The 26317-nt window shown below is 43.8% G+C and overlaps 1 protein-coding gene across 1 annotated transcript in view; it reads left to right on the top strand.

Annotated features, from left to right (window-relative positions):
- CNTNAP2 (contactin associated protein 2) overlaps window positions 1-26317 on the top strand; it is a 936385-nt gene that overhangs the window by 798810 nt on the left and 111258 nt on the right. Inside the window, exon 15 of the mRNA XM_033166345.1 lies at window positions 13931-14058. Within this exon, the coding sequence (XP_033022236.1) occupies window positions 13931-14058 (128 nt within the window). The remainder of the gene's footprint in view (window positions 1-13930; window positions 14059-26317) is intronic.

Raw genomic sequence — 26317 nt, 5'->3', positions numbered from 1 at the left:
CTGTCACCTGTTTAGTGGCTCATTTAACACCCTGTTTTGTGGATATTTAAGAAGAAATCTTCCATCAAGTCAAGGCAAATCCCATCTGCTTTCATTCACCACTCTCAAACATTAAGTAAGCATGCAAGATTTCAAATCCCCAGTGAGAAAATCCTGTGGCAATTTTCCGATTTCCAAGGATATTAACGCTGCTAACATAAAACAGTTCTTAAATCATAAACCCTCATAAACAGACCATAAAGTCTTCGGCAAATGAATGAGGCAGCATTTCATTTTCTAACAAGGTCATCTTGCCTCCTGGAAAAGATACTAAAACAGCAGCCTAATTGAAATGAAAATAATTCTATGAGACATATGCCAGTGTTTACAAGCAGTCCAAAAGTGAAGTATCTGTTTCTGCCTGTACTTTATAGCAGAGTGATCTACATAATGAAAGGGAGGGGGGGTTCTGTTAATTACCTTTCTTGTGTGCTACTGCGTTTAATGTGTTTGCGAATCTTGGCACATCCAATTGCCAATAATTATTTGTCACGAATGAAGGATAAAAATGTTTTAAAGATAGTTATTTAGTTCTCCTTTTTCTCATAATGGCATCATCTTTGTCTTACTGGAACATTTCAGTTAACGCCAATCACAGAGGCCTCCTTCCGCCCCCAGCGGATGCATCAACATCATGTTTATAGCTCAATTTGTAGCCTCCTCTTCAAATCACTCTTTTTAAAAGCCACTATTATAAATAGCATCTTTTGAAACCTTTACATAGCTTGGAGCCTGAAATCGTCCTTTCTTCTCAGCAATTACAAAATAATGAGGACCTTCAGCCTATCTGGATTGAGTGCCCTGTCCTGGGTGGGAAGCTCTGTTGCTGCCAAAAAACTGTGAATTCCCCCTTCCCTCATTTCCTGTAGCACTTATCCTGTGCATTGAAATCAAGTTGGGTGCTTTCTAAACACCATTCCTCATGAGTACGGAAAGGTGACGTCACAACATGGGGTTAGTTGTCCCAGATGTCACTGGGGCCAGAAGAAATCCTGGGTGCACCTCCATTTCCCATGGAGTTGGATCCAACTCAGCTGGGCCTTCTGCTGCAGAACAATTACCCAACTGCCCCCTGTGTGTAAAATGATGCTCTGAAAAGAACAATCTTCACAACTCCGATGGAAGATTTCCCCTTAAGATTCAACTAAGTTGCAGCAACCATAAACATGTTTTCTTTCAAGTAACTGTATCATCAACCTACTGAAGAGAGCAGTGCATATGGGCCAACATCTCGAAATTTATCATTCCAGTACACTGTAAATAAGGACCAGTTTGACACAATACCATTTCTCAGATTTTGACATCATAAATGCACAAGCAAAACATTGAAGGGGAGGATATGTTGCTCAAGAATTTTGAAGGTGGTGTTTTGAAAGTACAATATATTTAAGGGTTAAAAAACCTAAACGTCTTCTTGTAGTAGTTTGTAAAGGAATCTGTGAACAAGATCCTGTGTTTATCGAAGTCACTCTTTGGTTGCAGCAACTATGGATGCTCAAAACTGCCATAGTGCAACTTCTTTTGTTCCTCTTCCCTGTTGCCTAAAGAAGCCAGCTACTGCTGAGGAAGACGAGGGGCAAGGACTCCCCAGGCGGCTGTATTGACTGGCTAAACCTATAGCTGCTACAGCCAGTCAGGGATAGATCAGCTTGGATGTACATGGGGGGGGGGGTTGCTTCACAGATTCTTGGATGAATTCCCCACCCACCCCCACAAAGAAAAAGAAAAGGCTGTTGCAGTTAGCACTCAGAAATAAAATGGGCTCTAGGGGTTTGTTTGAAGCAAGAGGGGAATGCAAGATTTCGGAGAAGGTTCATTAGCATGGCTCCATGCGGTATACAGATGACTGAATTAGTCACCACTAAAAGGTTACCTGTGTTGGTAAAAGTGTAGCCCTGGGTTACATACATAATGTTGGAAAGGACATAGTCTGGATGAAGATCTAACAAGAAAACTAACAAGTACCTTTTGTGCAGCGAGGTCTGAATCATTATTCACAATTGCCCTTTGAATTGGGGGTCAAGGACGGACTTACATTATTGGGATGAATTGAGAAGCCATGACAATTACAAAGCAGTCAAATTCCAGCTTTTTGCAAGTTATTAGAATGAACTATTTAAATTCTTCAACTCTTGGCTGGATGACATCTGGATTGATTTGTTTTTCATTTGTCACTAAGGTCTAGAACGGAGTAGGCAACCCAATCGCCTTCTCAATCCGTCCCGCAGACAATCCGGGAATCAGGGTGTTTTTACAAGAGTAGAATGTGTGCTTTTATTTAAAATGCATCTCTGGGTTATTTGTGGGGCATAGGAATTCATTCATATATATTTTTCAAAATATAGTCCTGCCCACCACATGGTCTGAGGGACGCTGGACTGGCCCATGGCTGAAAAGGGTTGCTGACCCCGGTCTAGAACGTTGTGTCCTGAAACTAGTGGCCTCCGTTCCTCAGGCTCCTTTCCTAAGAAAGTGAGTTCAGGCACAGGGATCTGTCCTACCTCTTCTGCTGTGAAGACAGATACTAAGAATTCATCCAGCTTCTCTGCCATCTCTTTATCCTCCTTTCACACACTTTTGACTCCCTTGTCATCGAAGGGTCTGCCTCCCTTGCCAGTTTCCTGCTTCTAACCTATTTAAAGAATTTAAAATTGTTGGTCTTAAGGCTCATGCCAATGTGTTTCCCGAGTTCTTTTTTTGCATCCAATTGCTTGCATTTGTTTTGCCAAAGTTTGTGTCCTCTTTTAGTTTCCACATTTGGGCAAGACCTTCGTTTTCTGAAGGAAGCCTTCTCGCTTCTAACCACTTCTTTGCCTCTGCTAGTTAGCCCTGCTGGCATCCTCTTGGCCTTCTGATCTGTGCTGTACATTCTAGCTTAGCTTTTGTTATTATGGGTTCAAATAATCCCCAAGCAATCAAGAGTTGACTCACTTGATTTGCTGTTTCAGCTTTTTTCCCTTTTTTCTTACCAATCCCCTCATTTTTAGAGGTCTTCTATTTTGAAATCCACATGTCCGATTTTCTGATAGCACTGTGATCACTGTTCCCATTTGGTTCAACAACACTTGCAGCTCTTACGTTTAAGACCAACATCCCCTCTCCTCTGGTCAGTTCCATCAGCCCCTGCTCTAGGACACTGCAATTTATGGTATCTAGAATTTTTACCTCTTTGCTGTGACTGGAAGTGTGTTTGCCCTGTATATGTGAGTGTGCTTGAAGTTTCTCATTACTGCAATATTTCCTACTTTGGGAGCCTCTTTAAATTCCATAATTTCATTATCTATCTCCATCTCATCTTCAGCATTTTGGTCAAGGGGCCAATAGTACATCCCCAGTACTAAATTATTAGAAGTAGTAGTATTTTATTAACTTATTAATCACTTCCCATGAGGCAACCCGGAGCAATGTGAAATACAGTAAAAACATATATAGAACGATTGCATATATAAAAACAGCTAAAACACACACACACAGTTGAAAAAAACCCCAATTACTCTAGCTTTAGCTTTGCCTTTTACATGGAATGGTCAGCATTTCAAAGAAGGCTATCTGCTGTGGTCTAAACCACAGAGCCTAGGGCTTGCCAATCAGAAGGTCAGCAGTTTGAATCCCCGCAACAGGGTGAGCTCCCGTCGCTCGGTCCCTGCTCCTGCCAACCTAGCAGTTCAAAAGCATGTCAAGTGCAAGTAGATAAATAGGTTCCGCTCCGGCAGGAAGGTAAATGGCGTTTCCGTGTGCTGCTCTGGTTCGCCAGAAGTGGCTTAGTCACGCTGGCCACATGACCCGGAAGCTGTCTGCGGAGAAACGCTGGCTCCCTCGGCATGTAAAGCGAGATGAGCACTGCAACTCCAGAGTCGTCTGCCGGGGTTCGGTGCTGGAGCTCCCCGTGCGTGGGTCTAAACCACCCACGCACGAGGTACCAGTTGCGGGGGGAAAGCGGCCAGCGTTCCACGTGCTTATGAGCATGGGCGCCGGCCAAGTCTCACAATCTGAAGGTTGCTGAGTAAGATGGAAAATGACTCCGAAGGTGCGTGAGTAAGTGGATGCCTCAAAACTAAATAGATGCCTCGAAAACGAATGGGATGCCTCGAATCTGAACTGGATCTAGTTGTAACCTCCTGCGCTATCATTTAATAATAAAGGAAACCAAACCAAGGATGTTGCCTAAGCATGAAATAAAAAATTTCTGAAACCTTTACCCTTTTCCCCAAAGGACGACAGACACTGAATCTTTCTTTTGTGGCTTTGGCAAAACCCGCATAGGCTCGTTCTCTAGCCCTAAGCTAAGTTTCCCTAAGCTCTCAGTCCCTGCGCGCCAAATCTTCCGCGATACTAAACTAAATAAAACTAAATAAAACTAAACCGAATATCTTCCACAAAACTAGCCCTAAGCTAAACCTAGAAGCCTAACTAAAATCTCACCGAAATATCTTCCGCAAACTAAACCTACCGTATTTTTCGTTCCATAAGACGCACTTTTTTCCTCCTGAAAAGTAAGGGGAAATACCTGTGCGTCTTATGGAGTGAATGGTGGTCCCTGGAGCTGAATTGCCCAGGGGCCAAAAGCAGATTGTGCTTTTTATTTTACAAAGAGAAAAGGACCCGCTCAGCAGCTGATCAGCAAGAGATCGGGAGAGAGATAAGAGTCCCCGGCTCTCTTTCAGCCCCACCCTTCTTTGTTGAATGTGCTGCAGAGGGAGGTTGTTTGTTTCCCCAGGACATGTGACTGGCTGATTAGATTATCTGTCTGGAAACAGTAGAAATGGCTCCCTTTCCTTAAGATTTTTCAGAAATGTGAGTTAAACCCCATAAAAATGGGGCTTTTCCTCTTTGCTTTTCCCCCTTTGCAAAAGGAGCTTTGCTTTTCCCCCTTTGCAAAAAAGTTGCAAAACCTTTAGCTGATTCTAAAAAAAAACAACAACCAGGGCTTTTACCTTTGCAAAAAAGCTGCAAAACCTTTAGCTGATCTTCAAAAAAACAAAAAACCAGGGCTTTTAGAGGAGGAAAACCAGAAAAATATTTTTTCCCTTGTTTCCTCCTCTAAAAATGAGGTGCGCCCTATGGTCTGGTGCGTCCTATGGAGCGGAAAAATGCGGTAACTAAAAGAAAACCCATCCAGCCCACTCCCAAAACCCTTAAACTAAACTTGACTGAACTGATCCTCAACTGAACGAAAGTAAAAGAAAACGTACGAACGTGCCTAGGCGGGGAGCCTCAGCCTTTTATTTAGGAACAGGTATGACATCACGATTAATATTTTAACCAATAAAACCACTGTTGCTGCCCTCCAAAAAGGCGGGAAGCAGGATAAACGTTCATTGATAACTTTGAATAACCACTGGAACGACAAGTTAAAGGCGGAGTAATCCTAATGGCAAAATGCCTCTTCATTCTTACTTCCACTTTCACTTTTAAGTGGAAGGATACGAAAAATAGTTCTTAATAACCATTAAAATAAACAAATAACCGCGGATCTTTAACGGATCCACGAAGTGTATTCCGACAGTCGTCCACAACTGGACCTAAGAGTCAGGGGTAACTTTACCTTTACCTTTACCTTTACATGGAATGGCCAGCATTTCAAAGAAGGCTACCTGGAACGCTCTGCCTTTCAAGCTCAGTTTTGTTTCAATGACAATGCAACTGTGTTTCTCCATGTCACTGGTTGCAACATGCACAACAGCCACTGACTCCTCCCTGGTCCTGTCTACCAAGTTATCTAGACACTACCAGGATCCCCACATCCCCTGGAGTAGATTTGGCACGAGAGGAAAACCACTCATCTACGGATCCTAGAAGAGGATAATGTGAAGAAATTGTGTACAACTATCAAAAGAGAGGGACCACAGAGCCTAGGGCTTGCCGATCAGAAGGTCGGCGGTTCGAATCCCCGCGACGGGGTGAGCTCCTGTTGTTCGGTCCCAGCTCCTGCCCACCTAGCAGTCCAAAAGCACGTCAAAGTGCAAGTAGATAAATAGGTACCGCTCTGGTGGGAAGGTAAATGGTGTTTCATGCACTGCTCTAGTTCGCCAGAATAGGCTTAGTCATGCTGGCCACATGACACGGAAAAACAGTCTGCGGAAAAACGTTGGCTCCCTCGGCCAGTAAAGTGAGATGAGCGCCACAACCCCAGAGTCGTCTGTGACTGCACTTAACTGTCAGGGGTCCTTTACTTTTTATCAAAAGAGAAGGCAAACGAGAAAACATGTCTTGTGTTGTTAGTATGGTTACTTGAAATAGTTAGCTATAGCAATAAAACAAAATAATTAGAGGCAGTGCACTTATTAAAGAAAAAAAGGTCCCAGAACTCACCATGAAGTTGTTACAGCTGGGCGACTCGGGACAGATCCTGCTTTGACCACGGCCACATTCACCGCCCGGTAGGTGCTAAAAGCTACAGCAAGCTGTCTCCTAGCTGGTTTGGGGGTCAGCCCTGGTTCTGGTGCAGGTCAGGTAAATGTGCCCCCACCTCCCTCGTTCTCTCTGATTCTGGCCGGTAGCTATGACAGCTTGGAAGGGCCCCTGAGCAAACGTTCATGTGTGTAACGGTAGAGGCCTGCCTGGAAAGCTTAAAGCCCACCACTGCTACACAGGAGAGGGATTGAGGAAAAGGAAGAAAAGGAAATACGAATCGGCCCTGCCCTGTAGCTTGACCAATTGTGGCTAGGAACTAGGTGGAGTCATCAATCTTATAAAAAGTGTAGACTTGCACATGCTGTCCAGCTTCCATTTTTGCTTGAAATGTTCATTTTGGGCATCTCAGAAGTATGTAAAGGCAAGATGCAGGTGGGAGAGTGCTGGCCTGCAATGGTGCCCACCTCAGAGGTGATGGACCTGGGTTCCTGCACGCTCCGGCAGGGGGGGAAAAGCACTGATTAGAGCAGGTCACCATCTATGTGGGGCCTTGGAGCCAAGCCCCCCCCCCATTTTCACTGCGGGGTCTGGGCCCTCTCAATATTCTGTAGCTGGGTGGGCCCCACCAGGCCTCTTCCCACCGTGTGATGTCACATGCACACACCAGCCCCCCCCCCATGTGGGGCAGAACCCGGCATGCCTGGATTAGAGGTATGTTTTAGTTTGTCAGGGGTTTGTGCATGCATTCTGCATAGAAAGCTAACAAACACTTTAAAAGTACTATCTTGACACTTTATTTCTGGGAGACCTTATAGCTCTTTGCAAATCTTATGTAGTGCAGTAGAAATCTGAAAATTATTCGGAGATGTTATCTATCTCCTTACAATTACAGGATTATTCATCTCCCATTTGGTTATTAACGGGAATACAGCACACTGAGAATGTAATCGCTGTTCTTTTGGGGTGATTTCCTTTGGGAGAGAAGGACGATAGAGGCCATTTTTGCAATCAAAATTTACAAAATATTTAAATAGCGGATGCATTATTATCTAAGTACTGAATATTCCAGCAGTGATTATTTCTAAATATCCACAATGAAGTCAGCATGCTGGACTTGTTCTGTAATTAACTCGCTTTCCTTTGTGGGGCTTTAAAGCTTGAAAGTCACACAGAATTCTGATGAGCTCTGTGGTGACGGAAAGTTCCCTTCATCACTTGGGTGGCCAGAGGTTTCTCCCCCAAAATAGCTTGGCCATCGCCCGTTGCTCTCCAGGTGCCGCAAGGCCTCCATCAGCAAGCAGGCTGCTTCTCAGAGTCTCCCTCCAGCTTTATACGCTTGGTGGGGAGAAGGACAGCTAATTTATACTCCAGAAGCAGACTGTGGGGCCCTCTTACTAAGGCTATATATATTCAGACAGCACACTGTTCCATTTCCCCAACATTCCCTTACCTTCTGCATTTTATGTGGCCTTTCGTGTGACATAAAAGCCACCTGGAAATCTAGCAGAATCTGGTGTAAATTTTGCACTCATTTCTGTGTTAACTGTTTCCAGAAAACATCTGTTTGCAATCCTGTTGACCCGGAAAATCGTGGTATCCCATCACACTGATATTTCCTGCCGAATTCATGGGTTAATCTTGGGGCAACAGAAGTGCACATGTGCACAGAGGGTGGCATTGCTTTTGTGTCGCACCACCCACACGTGTGAATATCAATCAAAGAGCCACAGTTCCACAATGCAACAGGGAATGTAGTGTAAAAGGAACATTAGGAAGAGCAGCAGAAGTGTCAGCATCATAACCAGGAAAACTAACACAAAATCCCATATCCTACAACGTTCCTCAGATGAATATGGGGACATTTCTCACTCCCCCCAACTGACCCTCCTTGACCCCCCCCTTTTTAACTGTCCCCTGCAGAGCCCTGGACAAGTGCCCCCCCCGCACCACTGGGGCAGAATACACACGCCCTCCACCGCCCTGAGAAAACCCCTTAATCCTGTTTTTATTTTATTTTATTCTTTGGTAGATTTACAAAAAGAAAAGCACACCTCAATAAATAAATTTTAGAAAGGGGCAAGATTAGAGTGGATGCACAAAGCATTTTGTAAAAAAAAACAAAAAAAACAACCCACCTTTCCTCCCACTCAGGGTGGCCTGGCCCTCTGCCTGCCCCTCAGGGACTGGGCTTCAGTGCTGGCAGCCTCTCCAGCAACCTCTGTGAGCTGCCCAAGGGGGAGGCCTGCAGCAGTGGCCGTGGGGTGTTCCCTTGCAGCTGCCACTGCCGTTGCTCAGGACATGCCCCAGCTCCTCATCCTCCTCCCTGAGCTTGGCAATGGTGGCGCTGAAGGGAGAAATAGGGACATTCCGGGATCAAATCAGAAGCTGGGGTGGCTTTTGTAATTCCGGGACTGTTCCCGGAAAATATGGGCACTTGGAGGGTATGTGATCCCCCACATCTGAATGCATCGTATAAATGGTGGTTTTCTGAGAAGGATGCCATTTAAAGGCTGGCAAATGGGTCGCCCTTCCTGCCTTGTGCTTCAGGTCACAAGTTATTCCTCAGCAGCATAAATATTTCCACAACTCACAATGAGTGACCATTGTTATAAACAACAAACTAGGTCTCAACATGATGCATGTCTAAGTGAAAAATCCCTTTTCTTAAAAAATGGAAATTGACTCTTCTGTAAGTCGATGGAGGAGCTCATGTGTTAAAAGGCAACTGATGGAATTGATATAACTTAAATCCTAGATATAACAACTTAAAAAGCAGTGGGGATTTAATGAATTTACCCTGTGAAAGAGATGTGGCATTCAGTGCAGTGACCCCTCCTAAATTTATGCCACTATGGTAGCACAGCAGAAAAATATAGTAAGTGGATAGTAATAATTTCTGTATTTTTAAGTAGATTTATAGTGCTTGTTTGTTTGTTTGTGAGAGAAAGAGAGAGAAAACAGCAATTTTCCAGCAACCAAAAATGAAAACAACAGTCCACTATTGATAGCCACTGTTTTCAAACAACACTTCAACTGTTTTAAAAGCACAGTAATTAAGTTTCTAATTACCCTCTTAATCACGGATGTTAGGCAGCCATTCTAAAAAGATACCATCCTGAAACGTGATACTTGTTTTCTTAATTGCTTGAATTGCATTTCCTTTTTAAAAGAAATGCTTGTTCTCTTCATCACTTGAAAAGGACTAAGTAAACAGTGGTGACCAAGTGAACATTTATCATGAAATTCCCTGCAACCACGAAACACCAACTGCTGATGTGGAGCCTTCCTTGCTGTCTTCCAATGACACTCGGCCGCAGTTAGTTTTCCAGGTTTTCAGGGCCCGGAAATGCATCCTTCTGGATATGTCCACGGGGTTTTGAATGTGTGCTGCGTTTGAGCAGAAGAGCTTTTCCTGCCCTTTGGAAAAGAGACAGAGAGTTTGTTTTGGTGCTCTTTCCCTTTTCTTTCTCTGTTAGTTTCTTAGTGGAACGGGCCCAGCAGAACCGTAGAAAGTTCCCCTCCGAACAAACCCATCCCAATATAGCACTGCTATCCATTGTTTTAACATTGCCAAGGCCTCTGTTGAGGCTGGAACAGGCAGAGCAGAGACAGGATGGACATTGGTAGGTAATGGATGGAGCCAAGGCCGAATCTGACAGGTCGCCGACAGAGCCAGCATTTCACTAGCTTTTCAACCCCCAGGGCTGGTTACCTGAAACAACACAACTGGACCAATTTGCTGGCTAGCAGGTTGCAACTATACCCGTGCCAAAGGGTGAGGATGCCATCTCTTGAAAGACACCCTTCTAGTCCTTAGGTAAGGCCCCCATGGTAGAGCTCACAGGGGCAGAGCCGTTGCAACTGATCAGGTGATTGGCAGTGCCTGCAAAGCCCCTTCCATCCACGCCTAGCTTTACCTGCTGCTGCACATTTGACATCAGACAGGGCAGGTGGGCATGGCTTGGCTGAGACAGCCTTGCAATCGAAAGAGGAGGTTCCCCATCTCTGCTGTGCAAGATTGCTCTCATGAGCCCTGCGATCCTGGCTGGATGGGGGCTGGTCGGACAGTTACTGTCAGGTGAAGGGTGGGGAGGAGGAGGGCACAGAGCTGCCCAAGAGGGAGGACATGTTAGTTATGTGAGCAGAATTCCCTGATCTGGACCTTGTGCAGAGTATGAATCTACAAGCTTTCCGCACCAAGAAAGGAGTTAAAAAGTTTTACTGCAAACTGTCTTTAAACTTGTTTTTAAAATGTTGTAAATACAAATCAACACATTGCTCATAAACAACTAGCAGTGTAGTTTAGTTTTCTTTACGTTCTTACTTGTTGGTATCGTCTCTCTATTCTCAGAGAAAGATTCTGAGAAGCAAGTTGCTTCCTCATTGCATCAGCAGCTTCTGAGAGAGACCCACATCCCAGGGGGAGAGACACTACCCTCCAGTTGCAGCTTTAGTGGAAAAAGCACATTCTTGCACTTTCTGCATTCTCTGCAAAAAATACATTCTGCAAATGCAAACTTCCACTAAGTCTCATACACAATGCACACAATTTTATGCACACCAGATTTAACATTTTTACAGGATGTTTAGAGCAGTGTTTTTCAACCTTTTTTGGGCAAAGGCACACTTGTTTCATGAAAAAAATCACGAGGCACACCACCATTAGAAAATGTTAAAAAAATTAACTCTGTGCCTATATTGACTATATATAAAGTAATTTTTCAATTTTTCCCACGGCACACCAGGCAACATCTCGCGGCACACTAGTGTGCCACGGAACAGTGGTTGAAAAACACTGGTTTAGAGGACAGGGGGAAGGAGGCAGACCTGCTGGCCACTGACCTGCCCCAGCCACCAAGGAGAGAGATTCCCTTGCACTGGAAAAGGGCGTCAACCAGCCACAAGGGATGTCTTTGATCTAATTATGCTTTTAATTAGTTAGTGAATGTCAAGTGCAAGTAATTAATTAGTGAATATCATCACTTCCACTGGCCTTGTTATTAGCAGTGCTTTCTAAGGCCCATTTGACTTCACTCTCCAGGATGTCTGGCTCAAGGTCAGCAACCACATTACCTAGGGTGTACGAGGCCTCCATATCTTTCTCTGTGAATTGCTTGCTTGTTCTCTGTGTATTGCTTGCCTTCTCTCCCCCGCTATTTGTAAGGCCTCATTGGACAACCACTTTGCTTTCTTGCATTTCCTTTTCATTGGGATGGTTTTCGTTGCTGCCTCCTGTATAATGTTACGAGCCTCCATCCATAGTTCTTCAGGCACTCTGTCCTCCAAATCTAAATCCTTAAACCTGTTCCTCACTTCCACTGTGTATTCATAAAGGATTTGATTTAGATTGTATCTTACTGGCCCAGTGGTTTTTCCTACTTTCTTCAGTTTAAGCTGGAATTTTGCTATAAGAAGCTGATGGTCTGAGCCACAGTCAGCTCCAGGTCTTGTTTTCACTGACTGTATAGAGCTTCTCCATCTTTGGCTGCAGAGAATATAATCAATCTGATTTCGATGCTGCCCATCTGGTGATGTCCATGTGTAGAGTCATCTCTTGTGTTGTTGGAAAAGAGTGTTTGTGATTACCAGCTTGTTCTCTTGACAGAACTCTATTAGCCTTTGCCCTGCTTCGTTTTGAACTCCAAGGCCAAACTTGCCAGTTGTTCCTTTTATCTCTTGACTCCCTACTTTAGCATTCCAATCCCCTATAATGAGAAGAACATCCTTATTTGGTGTCATTTCTAGAAGGTGTTGTAAGTCTTCATAGAATTGGTCAATTTCAGTTTCTTCAGCACTGGTAGTTGGTGCATAAACTTGGATTACTGTGGTGTTAAAAGGTCTGCCTTGGATTCGCATCGAGATCATTCTATCATTTTTGAAATTGCATCCCAGTACAGCTTTCGCCACTCTTTTGTTGACTATGAGGGCCACTCCATTTCTTTTACAGGATTCTTGCCCACAGTAGTAGATATGATAGTCATCCGAACTGAATTTGGATAAAGGTTGGAATTGACATTAATTTGACAATCTTTGTATGAACAAAAATCGAGAAGCAAATTGATAACTCCTCCAAAGGAAGCACTAATTCCTATATTAGTTTGAAGTACACTGTAAGTTTAGCTTCAACTCTGCTTTTGCATTTGGTCAATCTGCTGTCATTCTGGTTTCCTGGCCCCCTCTGGGCTCAAAGCGTAGAAGATTAAGAATTCCTGAAAATGTAGTTTTGCTGTTTGTTAAAGAAATCACAAGACCAAAAGCAGAAAATGAGGAGAATACATAGACTGCTATCTGATTGCAGATATAGCTTAGCAGCTCATATAGTGCGTTAATGCAAGGCCTGTTTGGGTGTTGAAATCCTGCATTTGAAGATGGAGAGCAGTGACAAGAATGCCCTGTCGCTTGTCCCCCTGCCTTCCATGTGCCTGAGGGTTGCATGACTCTGGCTCAAAGACTTGTTACCCCAGTAGGCTCCCCGCATGATTCAGAACAGTTCTTCCCAACCAGTTTGGTATGGTGGTCCACCAGTCCAAATTTACTTGGTATGGTGACCCATTGTTTCATTTGCATAGCTGTCAACTTTTCCTTTTTTTGCGGGAAATTCCCTTATTCCAGCGCCATTTCCCACTACAAGAAAGGGAAGGTTGACAGCTATGGCCGTTTCCCAATGGAAAAAAGGAAGGTTGACAGCTATGTTTCATTGACACATGAATTTTGGACTGTAGGCCTTCAATAGCCATTGGTTTTGTTCAGGTATCTTATATCCATGACTTGATGTAGCCAAGCAAAAATTTACTTAACACAGGGGTTAAATAATTAATGAGGAATTTGATGAAACATTTATAGTACTTATAAAGTTTCTCATATTTTTAATGGGAATGGAAGAACATTAACCATCTGATTGCAGGGCACTGCTTCATAGGCTATAAAGATATATTCTAATAACACAGTTACACAAGCAGATATAACAAACTTTGGCTATTTTTAATAGTTTGATTCACAATAAAGTCCATTTTGGCAAGTCTCAGAGGGGTGGCAGAATTAAGCCTTTTTACATTTGGTTATAAGGGTTCCCACAGCATTATGATAGGCCAAAAGGTTGTAAGAGGCATTCATCATACCAGTTAATGATTAAAAACCACAATTATTTTGGGTTTCCTTCAGACCCACTTGCAGTTAGCAACCCACACTGATTGAGAACCCTGTATAATTAGGACCCTGCACTGTACGGGCAGCTGACATGCATAGAGAAGGGTCCCTGCCGCAGACAGGAGCCCTCTAACAAGTGGAGGCCAGAAGGGATGTGCATGGTGACATGATGGAGTTGGGGCACCCCTCCCCACTCTCCCCCTTATTGCATGTGGAAGTTGTGTCTTGTAGCAATGTATGAAAAGGCTAATACGATCATTGCATTGGTTTCATGTTATTTTGGAACAACTATTTTCTTAGAATCATAATTTCACCATACAGTGCTCTCTGGGACAAAAAATCACTCTTCAATGGATAGCTTGTGATGTTATCTTCTTTTGTGGCCACTCAGGAGAAAAGATGCTGGCCTCCTATCTTACAAAGACCATCTGCCTGTCAGTCAAGTAATGGTTGGAGATATCGACCGGCCTGGCTCAGAAGCCAAGTTGACTGTGGGGCCCCTGAGATGTCACGGAGACCGTAAGTTTTCTATTACATGCATTATCTAAAAGGTTTCCTTGCTTTAGTACAATTATGCAAAGGTAAATTGCACTACCAAGACAGTTTGGGCAAATCTCTCTTTGTTTAAACTTGCGTCTCAGAACATCCATAAATATATTTTGAGAAGTAATTCCTCTATTTGCCTCTGACAAAGTCTGCCATACAGGAAATGAGGGCAGTGCAGTTGAGAGGTAGCACCATCCACTTGCCTCCCTTAGAGGCAAGAGTGGGTTGCAAAGAAGAGCTTCAGGTCTTGTGGTGTCTGGAAGTTCAAGGACATTGCAAGCCCTTTGGGAAGAGAATTCTGTAATGGCCAGAGTTTCCTAGCTATTGCAAGATTTGGGCCAATGAGCCTTGGAGCCTATATAAGCCCCACACACACACACACACACATTGCCTGGCCTCCAGGCTCCTTGGATGCATGCTTTTGCGTGGTGCTCATTCAAAGCTATCTATGGAATACTGCAAAAAATGCATACAGAAAAATGACTCTATAACCAGGCTTAGTTTTGCATCCTAAGTGCAGACATTCATCTTCCTTGCAGGGTAAATGAAGCAACTTGGGCTACCCTGCTAAGTTTATAACGATATAAACTGTAATACAAACAGCAGAAAAGCAGCGCTCAACATCTGTGATACCACAGAACTCTGCCGTTAATGCCATTAGCATTACTATTTATATTGCAATAAACTAACTTTATAGAGGTATAAATAGCAGCATTATGGCTAAATGCATCATTGGGAGCTTGGCTTGTGGATGTATAAAGATTGACATTGTTGCTGGTGAGGACCATCCATGTTAACAAAGGTGGGTGCTGGGTTGCAAACCAAAACAGCTTTTTTGCTGTATGTTTGAGCTTGAAGGTTGAAGAAGGAGCTGCAGACATTTCGGCACCAGCTTTTTCAGTTCAGATTTGGAGAATTTGCCATTAAAGATTCATTTCAACCCATTATCTCTTAATTCATGAAAAATGAAATCCCTACCCTGAGAAGCCATTAAGTCGGGGTGGATAACCTGATTTCAGCTCAAGGGCTGAAATGGACAACCTTATGAGGTCCATATGCCAAGGTCTCTGTACAGCGCTGTTACAAGTCACCCCAATGTCTGCTGAGTGGTGCACAAGATTCCGGGGGTCACGGCCCTCAACCACAGTCTGTGTCTCTTCGGGAAGAAATGACGGATTCTGCAGCGTCTTTAAAATGTGGTTTATTCACACGTACGTACAACCTGAGTGTAGAGTTTACAGCTTTCTCATCTCAGGAGCTGCTGACCCAGTGCCCCAGGCCCCAGCACTGCATTCAGAGCCACCCTGCCTGCCTCCTCTTTGTTCCTGCTTCTCACCTCTGCAGCAGCCTATGGAATTCTGCCCTACTCCTTCCCAGCAAACTTTTACATTTCGGATAATTGTTCCTATGACATCTTGCTCCCCCCCCATCACCTTGGCAACCTGCCAATTCTCCTGTCTCTGCCACTCCTTGGAGCTGGGTGGGGCAAAGGCAGTTGTTTTTCTTTGCCAGGAGTCCCCATTGCTCCTTAACTTAGCTACACTTAGCTAGCCTGGCCAGGCTGGTTTGCATAAGCTAACCCATGAATTCCTTGCTTGGCACAGTTCTGCAGCTTGTATTTTCCATTATACCCCAAATATTATCTAACTACTACCATTTATTAGTTTCTAATATTCACCAACAGTCTGGTACCCTAGATCTAGGACAGACCGTTACAGTCTATTTACACAAAAGCCAGAGATTTCTGCATGCTGCTGTTGCTGTTGCTTGCGCACCCTTAACCCTAAGGTCCCTGGATGTGGTACAGCATTAAAACACCACGCATGCTTTATCAACATTTGTCTTGCAAGCAAGAGGCATTATTGCAGTTGTTCAATGATGCTTTGCATCCACACAGAAGAACTTGGGGTGGAGTGTGGAGCAGGGCTGGAAAGAGGGGTGTGACCTGGGGGGGGGGGGATTCCGAGTGCCAGATTGAGAGGTCTGGAGGGCTGCATTTGGCTTCCAGGTCTGGGGTTCCTCATCTTTGCATTAAGTGCTTGGTGGTATCCCATAAACCAGGCTTCGTGTAACACAAAAAGATTCAGAACTGAGGTTAACTTATAGCTGTCCAGAGGAAGGAGTACAATCCCTGGGCTGTTGTTTGGGTCCTCCAGCTGAGACCCGCACAGTGCAATGCTGCACCCAAGAAGTGTGCGCTTGCTAAGCTGCAGAGCTTGTCCATGCTGTGTGAATGTCTTGAAGCGCCAGTGAGCATTTCAAGGCTTGTGTTTGTTATAATAACCTTTATAATTCTGGTAGTAGTAATAGTTACGTGTCAGTCCCACTAATGTCTGGACATGGTAAAACAAGTCTAAAGTAGTTTTGCTTGGGAATGTCATGACATTCATTATTGAGGGTTGCAGCCTGCTATAGAGTGTAACTGTTCTGTATATTTCCCCCTCCAGTCAGTGTCCAGAGCCAAACCTGAAATGTGTGCCTTGGAAAATTATAGTTCCACCTTATCCATCTGTTCCTTTCCTATAAAAGCTGTAGCTTTGCTTTCTGTTATTGCTCTTCTTCATAGTGCATTTGGTACACAAATATTATTTGTCAAAAGGGATTTTGCAGAGAAGAAATGCTATCTAGAATTGACAATTAACAATGTTTATTCTAAAATAGAATTCCGATGGTTTGGTTCTTCAGCTTTGGATTTACAAATAAAATCATCTGCAGTATGCTTTCAGTTAACAGAAGCCCCCTTTTCCTGAGGATTTTTAAAGACTGCATTCCTAAACCCATCTACCTGGGAGTAAGTCCCCTTGATATAAGTGAGGTTTGCTTCTGAGTAGACATTTACAGGTTTGTACTGTTAGTTTCTTAAAATAGGAAAATGTTCATTTGTTCGATGTTTATTCATTTTATATGGCAAAGATCCTCTGGCTTTTTGCCTGAGGATTATTTTGTTTTTTTTAGAAAGGTTATCAAGTATTCTACAGCTAGTTTCTCAAATAGCTGTGCAGGAAATATTTCCCACTTATTGCAATGGGCATTCAGTTAATTTTTTTTATTTAACAAAATTTGTATACCACTTCATTGTAGTAAAACTTCTCAAGCTTTTCAGAAAATGTTGTTGACCATTTATTGCTGCAGGCAATATGTATTCAATATGCAGTGTAAAGATTTCAAACAATAGCAAGATACTGACCTAGAAAATATAAATATGATGTTGCAGAGTTAAGTCATTCTGACAACTGAGGAGTTCATGAGTGCCATGGAAGAACCTCCTCTTCCAATACATTCAAATTTCAAATATGTTTGTTGTTGTTGTTCAGTCGTTCAGTCACGTCGGACTCTTCGTGACCCCATGGACCAGAGCATGCCAGGCACGCCTATCCTTCACTGCCTCCCGCAGTTTGGCCAAACTCATGTTAGTAGCTTCGAGAACACTGTCCAACCATCTCATCCTCTGTCGTCCCCTTCTCCTTGTGCCCTCCATCTTTCCCAACACCAGGGTCTTTTCCAGGGAGTCTTCTCTTCTCATGAGGTGGCCAAAGTACTGGAGCCTCAATGTCAGGATCTGCCCTTCCAGTGAGCACTCAGGGCTGATTTCTTTAAGGATTGATAAGTTTGATCTTTTTGCATAATAGCTAAAAATTGGGGAGCAACATAACTCCTGCTATGGATTGAGAAAATTTGGTTCATATTAGCTAAGATTAAGCTACAGTAATTTATTAGAAAAGAATACATATAATCCAACCTAACAGGTTTGTGAGGAGACTCTTGAGAGTCCCATGGACTGCAAAAAGATCAAACTTATCAATCCTTAAAGAAATCAGCCCTGAGTGCTCACTGGAAGGGCAGATCCTGATGTTGAGGCTCCAGTACTTTGGCCACCTCATGAGAAGAGAAGACTCCCTGGAAAAGACCCTGGTGTTGGGAAAGATGGAGGGCACAAGGAGAAGGGGACGACAGAGGACGAGATGGTTGGACAGTGTTCTCGAAGCGACTGGCATGAGTTTGGCCAAACTGTCGGAGGCAGTGGAGGATAGGGGTAACTGGCGTGCTCTGGTCCATGGGGTCACAAAGAGCAGGACACGACTGAACGACTGCACAACAACAACAGGTTTGTGGAATATTTGGTATTTTTTGTAATGTTTTGGAACATTAAGTTCAATGAAAATGTTCAACCTTATGCTGCTTTCAACCTGATTTAATACTATTTCTTTTATGCTCTTTATTTTTGGTTTATTTTGTTTATTAATAAAATATCTTTTAAAATAAAAAATAAGATTTTTATTTGTGACTGAGTATGTGTATGTATTCAATGAATAAATGTGCTGCCATGATTTACTATCCCAAACTTGCTGCTAGAGTGGTTCAGAAGGCCTGTATCAGTATTACCGATACAACTCCTTTCAATTTTCTTTTTGGATTATTTCCTTTTCTTTCAAAGGTCTTGCTTCTATTTTTGAAGGAATAATCATCCAACCTGACTCCCTAACTCACATCCTGAGGGTTTAGAACATGCCTTTCCCCTTGAGACTTTGCCTGTTTCTGCTGCAAATCCATGTACCCAGCCTGCAACATAAGAATGTGACCATTCTCTTGAATTTACTTTGTTAACAAAACCATGAAAACTATTGTGTTAGGATGATGGTCTGTGGAAATGCTGGAAGCCATGAATATAACTATTGCAAATTTCATATCAGACAGAACTACATCCCTGTTGCAGTTCCCACTGCAATTCTTTTGTGAACCTTTTCTTTTTCCTGTAGTCACATACAAGAAGACAGATGAGGAAGGTTTTGATCAGTGCTTTTTTTTTTAAGAAAAAAGAAAAATAGGTCCCTGAACTCACCATGAAGTTGTTACAGTTGTTACTGCTGGGTGACTCAGGGCAGCCCTGAACAGTTGCAGAGCTGCTAAAAACTATGGCAAGCTGTCTCCTAGCTGGTTTTGGGGTCACCCACCCCTGGTTCTGGTGCAGGTCAGGTAAATGCGCCCCCACCTACCTCGTTCTCTCTGATTCTGGCGGATGTCTCGGGCAGTTTGAAAGGGCCCTTGCGCAAACAGGCATGTGTGCAATGGTAGAGGCCTGGCTGGAAAGCTTAATGTGGGGACGTTTATATAATATAGTTGCAGAGTTAAACGTTCCTTATTTAAACCTGCACAGCGGCAAACGGCTTGCTGACTCGTTTGAGTATTTCATCCTTTTCTTGATTGTCAATCCCTTTATCCCCCTCAAAATAAAGATATGCATGAATCTGATTAATAACCAAAGTAAAGTAATTTACTGACAGATTCATTCATGTACATATTTAGGTTACAAAACTGGAGAGATATATATGTAAACTGTCCATGTCTGTTGGTTTCCACTTTTCACCAAAACCGCTTGAGCGACAGCGATGAAATTTGGACACAACGCCACATGCCACTATGGGAGTGTTCCTAGCAACATGGGGTATAGAAATGCCACACCTACGCAAGGTAAAAAACCCCTTTTTGGACCTCAAAACTCAGCCAGCAGACCCTGCCGGGCATGCTGGGAAAAGAACCAACAGGAGAGGTAACAAAACATCGCCCTCTAGCGACGGCTATACTGGTACTGCAGCTACAAAAGCTTCCCCCTGCCAAACTCCTCCTCCTCCTACAGGCTGAACATCAACACTCTTGCCAAACCCCACCGCACACGCCGCAACCACCCCCGCCACAACAAAAGGCAGCCTGGGCCTCCGCTCCCTTCCCCTCCGTGACAGGCAGGCAACCACTGCCGTACGAGGCAGACCAGACGTCGCCACCACCGTGAAAGGCAGGCCAGGCCCCTTCGCCACCGCCGCCTCCGTCAAAAGCCAAGGCCGTGAGAGGCAGCCTTCACCCAGGCTCCACACATACAAAAATCACACAATGGGAAAATATATATTCCCATTTTAGAAATTAATTTTTTTAAAAAATGTGGGAATGTTTAGGAATGTGGATGAGTATATATTATTTATATATCTCAATCCCAGCTTGTGTGAGCAAGCTCCAAACTTAGCAGTTAACATTCCCTTTTAAAACACAGCAGAAAACGTTTGCATAGGCTTGCTTAAGCCAGCTATATTCCTGGTATATTTCCCCTTGTTCCCTCTTAAAAGCAAAAAGACACAATACAGTACTGATTATTAGATATAATAGAGTTTACTCACGGACATCCAAGAGTCACAGTACAGGCTACAAGGAGGCAGACAAACTTAGATAAATGTATTTACATGTGGTGAAGCTGATTCCATGAGGAAAGAAGCTTCACTTCTGCTTCTCTCAGCTGCAGGCTGAGAGAGCATCCTGCTTCTTCAAAGGATGAGGCAAAAATGGAGAGTCTTCTTTGGGATCTTCCTCCCAGGTAAGACCACACCTACTTCTGGTTCCTGTAACTCAGTCCAGGTAAACAGGAAGTTAAGCCTGGAGGACTGAGTTACCTTCATGTCCTCTCTAGGAGTGTTGTGTTTGGCTGCTCTGTGTTTACATCCCACAAAAAAAAACCTCTATTTTTCCTACAGTGCAATCCACCTGCCTCAAAACATCAATATAATGTCTTCAAAAGCAAACTTAGGTCATCATACTCAGAAAGCCAAAACCAGAAAACAATTCATTGCAAACAAATCTCAGCAAGAACATTCAACAATAAATGAACAAGAAAGAGAAAGAATTGCACAAAAATGTGCCAATGAAGCAGAAGAACAAGGTATAGCCAGACGTGAAAATGAACGGTTGTGTTTTCAAGCTTCACAACTACAACGTTCCAAACATAGAAACTCTGTCACACGACAAAAACAAATAGGAGATTTAATTCAACAACAACAAGCGAGTGTAATTGGGTAATCAACTACCCAATTACACTCGCCTTGCATTTCATTACAACCCTACTGATGATTACAAATTATTGGAAAATTATTAAACTTCGAAACATCAACTACCTTAATCCTTTCTTCCTAATTTCACACACATAGCCACAGCAACGCGTGGCCGGGCCAGCTAGTTAGCTATATAAACTATATTAGTGAGTCTCTTAACACATCCTTAAGCAGCAGCAGCCTAACCGACCAACAGACCAAACTACGGTAACCGACACAAAGTGGCAGTTGCACTTGACTGACATCATTCCACACTTAAAGCCCACCACCGCTACACGGGAGATGGATTGAAGAAAAGGAAATACGAATTGGCCCTGCCCTGCAGATTGACCAATCGTGGCTAGGAGCAGCTAGGAACCAAGTGAAGTCATCGGTCTTATAAAAAGTATGAACTTGCACCCACTGGCCGGTTTCCATTTTTGCTTGAAGTGTTTGTTTGGGGTATCTCAGAAGTATGTAAAGGCAAGACCGGTGCTTTTTTTCTGGGGGGACACAGGGGTACGCATACCCCTAAACATTTTGTGAATCTATGTTTGGCCTCATTGAGGGGCAGTATTTCAATATGAGTAGGAAAATGAGAGGGACGCAGGTGGCGCTGTGGTCTAAACCACTGAGCCTAGGGCTTGCCAATCTGAAGGTCGGCGGTTCGAATCCCCGTGACAGGGTGAGCTCCCGTTGCTCGGGAGAAGATGCAGGTGGGAGAGTGCTGGCCTGCAATGGCGCTCCCCTTAGAGGGAATGGAAGTGCGTTCCCACATGTTCCGGCTGAAAAAGGCACTGGTTTTGATTATGGACAGGATGGTGTCTGAACATTTGAGCATAGGAAAGGAACATTATTTTAAGACTTGATTTGTCCTTCCTGTTGGAAGAGTAAGAACTGAAGAAGTAGGTGGTTTTTCACATCTCAAATTTATGTTCTTCATTTCACCTAGTTTCTGTGGGTTTTAGTCACCCAGTGAATCTCTTTCCTCTCTCAGCCTTGGCTCACTGCACTGTGTTCCTGTTTTTTAAACTTCCATTAAGTTTCATTGCTGAGATAGGAAAGAGCTGTTGCGCTTACTGTAATAGTGTGACCACTCAGGGGTTCACAAAGTCCAGCACTATTCTGGATTAAATATAGAACCATCAAAGGAGGGGAAATGGTCTTGAAATGTTGGGAATTCAGGAATTAATAAAAACCCTGTCCTTGCATTGATCTCATGTTCTCTAGAGAAATATACCATGAGCTGCTATTCATTGATTTTTATTGTATTTTATGCTTGACTCTTATGTCATTTCAGATTTTATTCCTTGTCTTTCTGAATTTTCCTTCTATGTACTTTTCTATTTCATTGTTTGAGGCTATTAAAGGATTTTAGAGGAGTAATAAGTTAATACAGGGCTATGAACTGGCAACTATAATTTCCTGCAACTGGTGTCAGAAGTAAACAAAATTCCCTCGTTTTAAATCTAATTTCTGAAGCACAATGAATGCCAGCAAGACCATTTCTGTTTCTAAGTACAAGTGTACAAGCATGAGATGCTATGCGGTTGATACCCCACCCCAGCATTTATCTCTGTTGCTTTACTAGAGTAAAAAAAGACCATCCCATTCCACATTGACGTACGCAGGCTCTGTGATGTAGACTGGTCTCCTTTTCTCTGAGTTTTGTATCACACAGCCACCACACTTTTAACAACTCAATACAAACCAGGGATTATGCTTTGCATACAGTAACCTCGCCCAGCCCACATTTCACCAGTTTCTCTATAATAATATAAGAGGGGACTTTGTCAAAAGCCTTACTGAAATCTAGATACACTACGTCCACAGCATCCCCCTGATCCACCAAAAAAAGAACTGAGATCCCTCTGACATGACTAGTTTTTGAGAAAGCCATGATGGGTCTTAGTAATAAAAGTATCCTTTTCAAAGTGTTCCCTTACTACTTCTCTTCCTATCTTGGGCTGCAGCTCCCTCCTTTCATCCTTTATTCTGTTATCACCAGGTTGGGCATCACTTTCCTTTTGACGAAGACAGAGGCAGAATAGGTGTTCAGCAGTTCCGCCTTCTCTCTGTCACCCAACAGCATTTCTCCATCTTTTCCATGCAGCGAACCTGCTAGTTGCCTGTTCTTCCTCTTGCTTCAAGCATAGCCAAAGAAACATTTTAAAATTATTTTGAAACTCTCTTGCCAGACTGAGTTCATTCTGAGCTTGGTCAACCTGATCTTCTCCTTGCAACTGTTTGCTACTTGTGGATACTCCTCCTTTGTGATTTCCCATTTCTTCCATTTCTTATACAGTGGAACCTCGGGTTACATACCGTCCTCCTTACGAACGCCTCTGCTCCTGGTAGTGAACTTTGCCCCAGGATGTGAGCAGAAGTTGCGCGGCGGCAGTGGGAGGCCCCATTAGCAAAAGTGCGCCTCAGGTTAAGAACGGTTTCCAGTTAAGAATGGACCTCCAGAACGAATTAAGTTTGTAACTGGAGGTACCACTGTACACGCCTTTCTTACATCTCAGCTCATCTGTAAGCTCCTTGTGCAGCCAAACCAGATGCCTCCCACTTTTTCTTTCTTGTTTGAATTGTCTGCCTTTGTGTTTTCAATATTTCACCTTTAAGAAACTCCCATTCATCTTGGACTCCTAACTACACTCAGCTTTCCCTTGCCTGTGTAAAAGGACATGTTCACTTCCTCCTATTTCATCGATCAGTTCTTCCCTGTTGGTGAGGACCAGGTGCAAGACAGATGACTCCCTTGCTACTGCTTCCACCTTCTGGGAAATGAAATTGTCCAACCCTCCAGAGCAGGAGAAAACAAGCTTGTTCCCTCTTCCATGTGACAGACCTTAAGATGTTTGAAGATGGCTCTCATATATCCTCTCAATCTGCTCTTTTCCAGGCTAAACATATCCAGCTTCTTCAGCCATTCCTCGTAAGGCTTGGTTTCTAGGAGACAGGACTATATGAATCGAAACATAAAATTGGCATCTGTTCACAGGAGGAGATCTTTTGAGATAAAACTATGCAGGCCTAATGAGCTTAAAAAGTACCACTCAAGTCTTATGACAATGTAGTTTTATGGTGCTGCTCAGATCTTCAGCTACTTTCTCCTACCTGCAGCTAAAAAGGAAACCCTGTAGGAGTCCAAACACTTTAACCTCTGCTTCAGCATCGGGCTCAAATATCTGTTGTGGATTACTGTATAAAGGGGACAGCAGAACAATACATTTGCAATGGTCTCGACCTGTCCTCCACCACAAGGACAATACCTCTCAGTTCATTTCAGTATCAAGCTGCTTTTCTTAGAGTCTCAGGTGAAAAAGAGTGACCTACCAGGTCATCCTACTACGACTTTCGGAATAAATCCAATTCTGTCACAGTTCTCTAATGTCTAATTAAAATGGTTTTATTTCCCTTGCATAACCCAATCTTCTTACCATTCACCTCCTACCCTTTAGTAAAGGTAAAGGGACCCCTGACCATTAGGTCCAGTCATGGACGACTCTGGGGTTGCGGCGCTCATCTCGCTTTACTGGCCGAGGGAGCCAGCGTACAGCTTCTGGGTCACATGGCCAGCATGACTAAGCCGCTTCTGGCGAACCAGAGCAGCACACGGTAAGGCCGTTTGCCTTCCCGCTGGAGCAGTACCTATTTATCTACTATGACGTGCCTTCGAACTGCTAGGTTGGCAGGTCCTGCCTTTTACTATACAGTAAAATTTGTTGTAATTTATTAAAAATTAAGTTCCACTTTTAGTACCAGTGGAGGTAGAAATAATAATAATAATAATAATAATAATAATATTTATTATTTATACCCCGCCCATCTGGCTGGATTTCCCCAGCCACTCTGGGCGGCTTCCAACAGAAACCAAATACAAAAATATCAAACATTTAAAACTTCCCTAAAAAGGGCTGCCTTCAGGTTTTTTCTGAATGTCAGGTAGTTGTTTATTTCCCTGACCTGTGATGGGAGGGCGTTCCACAGGGCGGGCGCCACTACCGAGAAGGCCCTCTGCCTGGTTCCCTGTAGTTTTGCTTCTCGCAGTGAGGGAACCGACAGAAGGCCCTCGGCGCTGGATCTCAGTGTCCGGGCTGAATGATGGGGGTGGAGACGCTCCTTCAGGTATACAGGACCGAGGCCGTTTAGGGCTTTAAAGGTCAGCACCAACACTTTGAATTGTGCTCGGAAATGTACTGGGAGCCAATGCAGATCTCTCAGGACCGGTGTTATGTGGTCCCGGCGGCCACTCCCAGTCACCAGTCTAGCTGCCGCATTTTGGATTAATTGCAGTTTCCGGGTCACCTTCAAAGGTAGCCCCACATAGAGCGCATTGCAGTAGTCCAAGCGGGAGATAACCAGAGCAAGCACCACCTTGGTGAGACAGTCTGCGGGCAGGTAGGGTCTCAGCCTGCGTACCAGGTGGAGCTGGTAGACAGCTGCCCTGGATACAGAATTAACCTGCGCTTCCATGGACAGCTGTGAGTCCAAAATGACTCCCAGGCTGCGCACCTGGTCCTTCAGGGGCACAGTTACCCCATTCAGGACCAGGGAATCCTCCACACCTGCCCTCCTCCTGTCCCCCAAAAACAGTACTTCTGTCTTGTCAGAAACCGCTGGGAGGAACTGAGCAATGAAATGGGAGTAGCATACTCTCTTATGGGATGATTTTCTTGCTCCCTTCTTCTCTGCTCAAGATTGATTCGGCATCATCCATGCTGATTGTGTCTATGTTTTCTCATTCCCATAGAATCCAGAGTCACTTGCAGGGAACCTCCTGGGAATCAAAATCTAGTGCTGAGCCTGGGACAAAGTGGGCACAGCAGGCTCAAGTGCAACCACACTCCTGTGCCCTTCATTCAGCGGGCAGGCAAGAAACACCAATGACACATTCCACTCTTCAGTTCAAAATTTAAAGGGATTGTGTCCTCACAGATACTCAGAAAGGTGTGTCCTGCAGCAACTTTCTTCTCTGATCTGTGAGCTGCTGCTGCTTCATACGTTGAAGATACGCATGGAGGGGAAGCCTCTCAATAGTCTTTGGGTCTCTCTTGAACCTGCCACAAAGTGCCCCAGTTGCTGTTGTTGCTTGCTCAAAACAAAACAAACTGCAGATCATGGGGAAAACTACAGACAGAAATAGGAAGATTACTTTCAATTCCAGTTTTCATAACCAACTTAGTTGAATGAAAGGAATCAAACAGATTTCTACCAGGTGTTTAAGTCAAACCCACTAATTAAGTTAAGAATAATTTCAGTCCATTTTAAGAGGAAATTATTCATGCTTGTAGTGCTATTTCTGATTAATACAGGGGAGGCAAAAGCTCCCCAAATTTACTAGAGCAACTGGCATACATTGGATCTCAGCCAATGCA

This window comes from Lacerta agilis, chromosome 12, assembly GCF_009819535.1.
Source record: "Lacerta agilis isolate rLacAgi1 chromosome 12, rLacAgi1.pri, whole genome shotgun sequence".
NCBI classification, from domain to species: domain Eukaryota; kingdom Metazoa; phylum Chordata; class Lepidosauria; order Squamata; family Lacertidae; genus Lacerta; species Lacerta agilis.
This window is presented reverse-complemented; position numbering and strand designations above follow the sequence as displayed.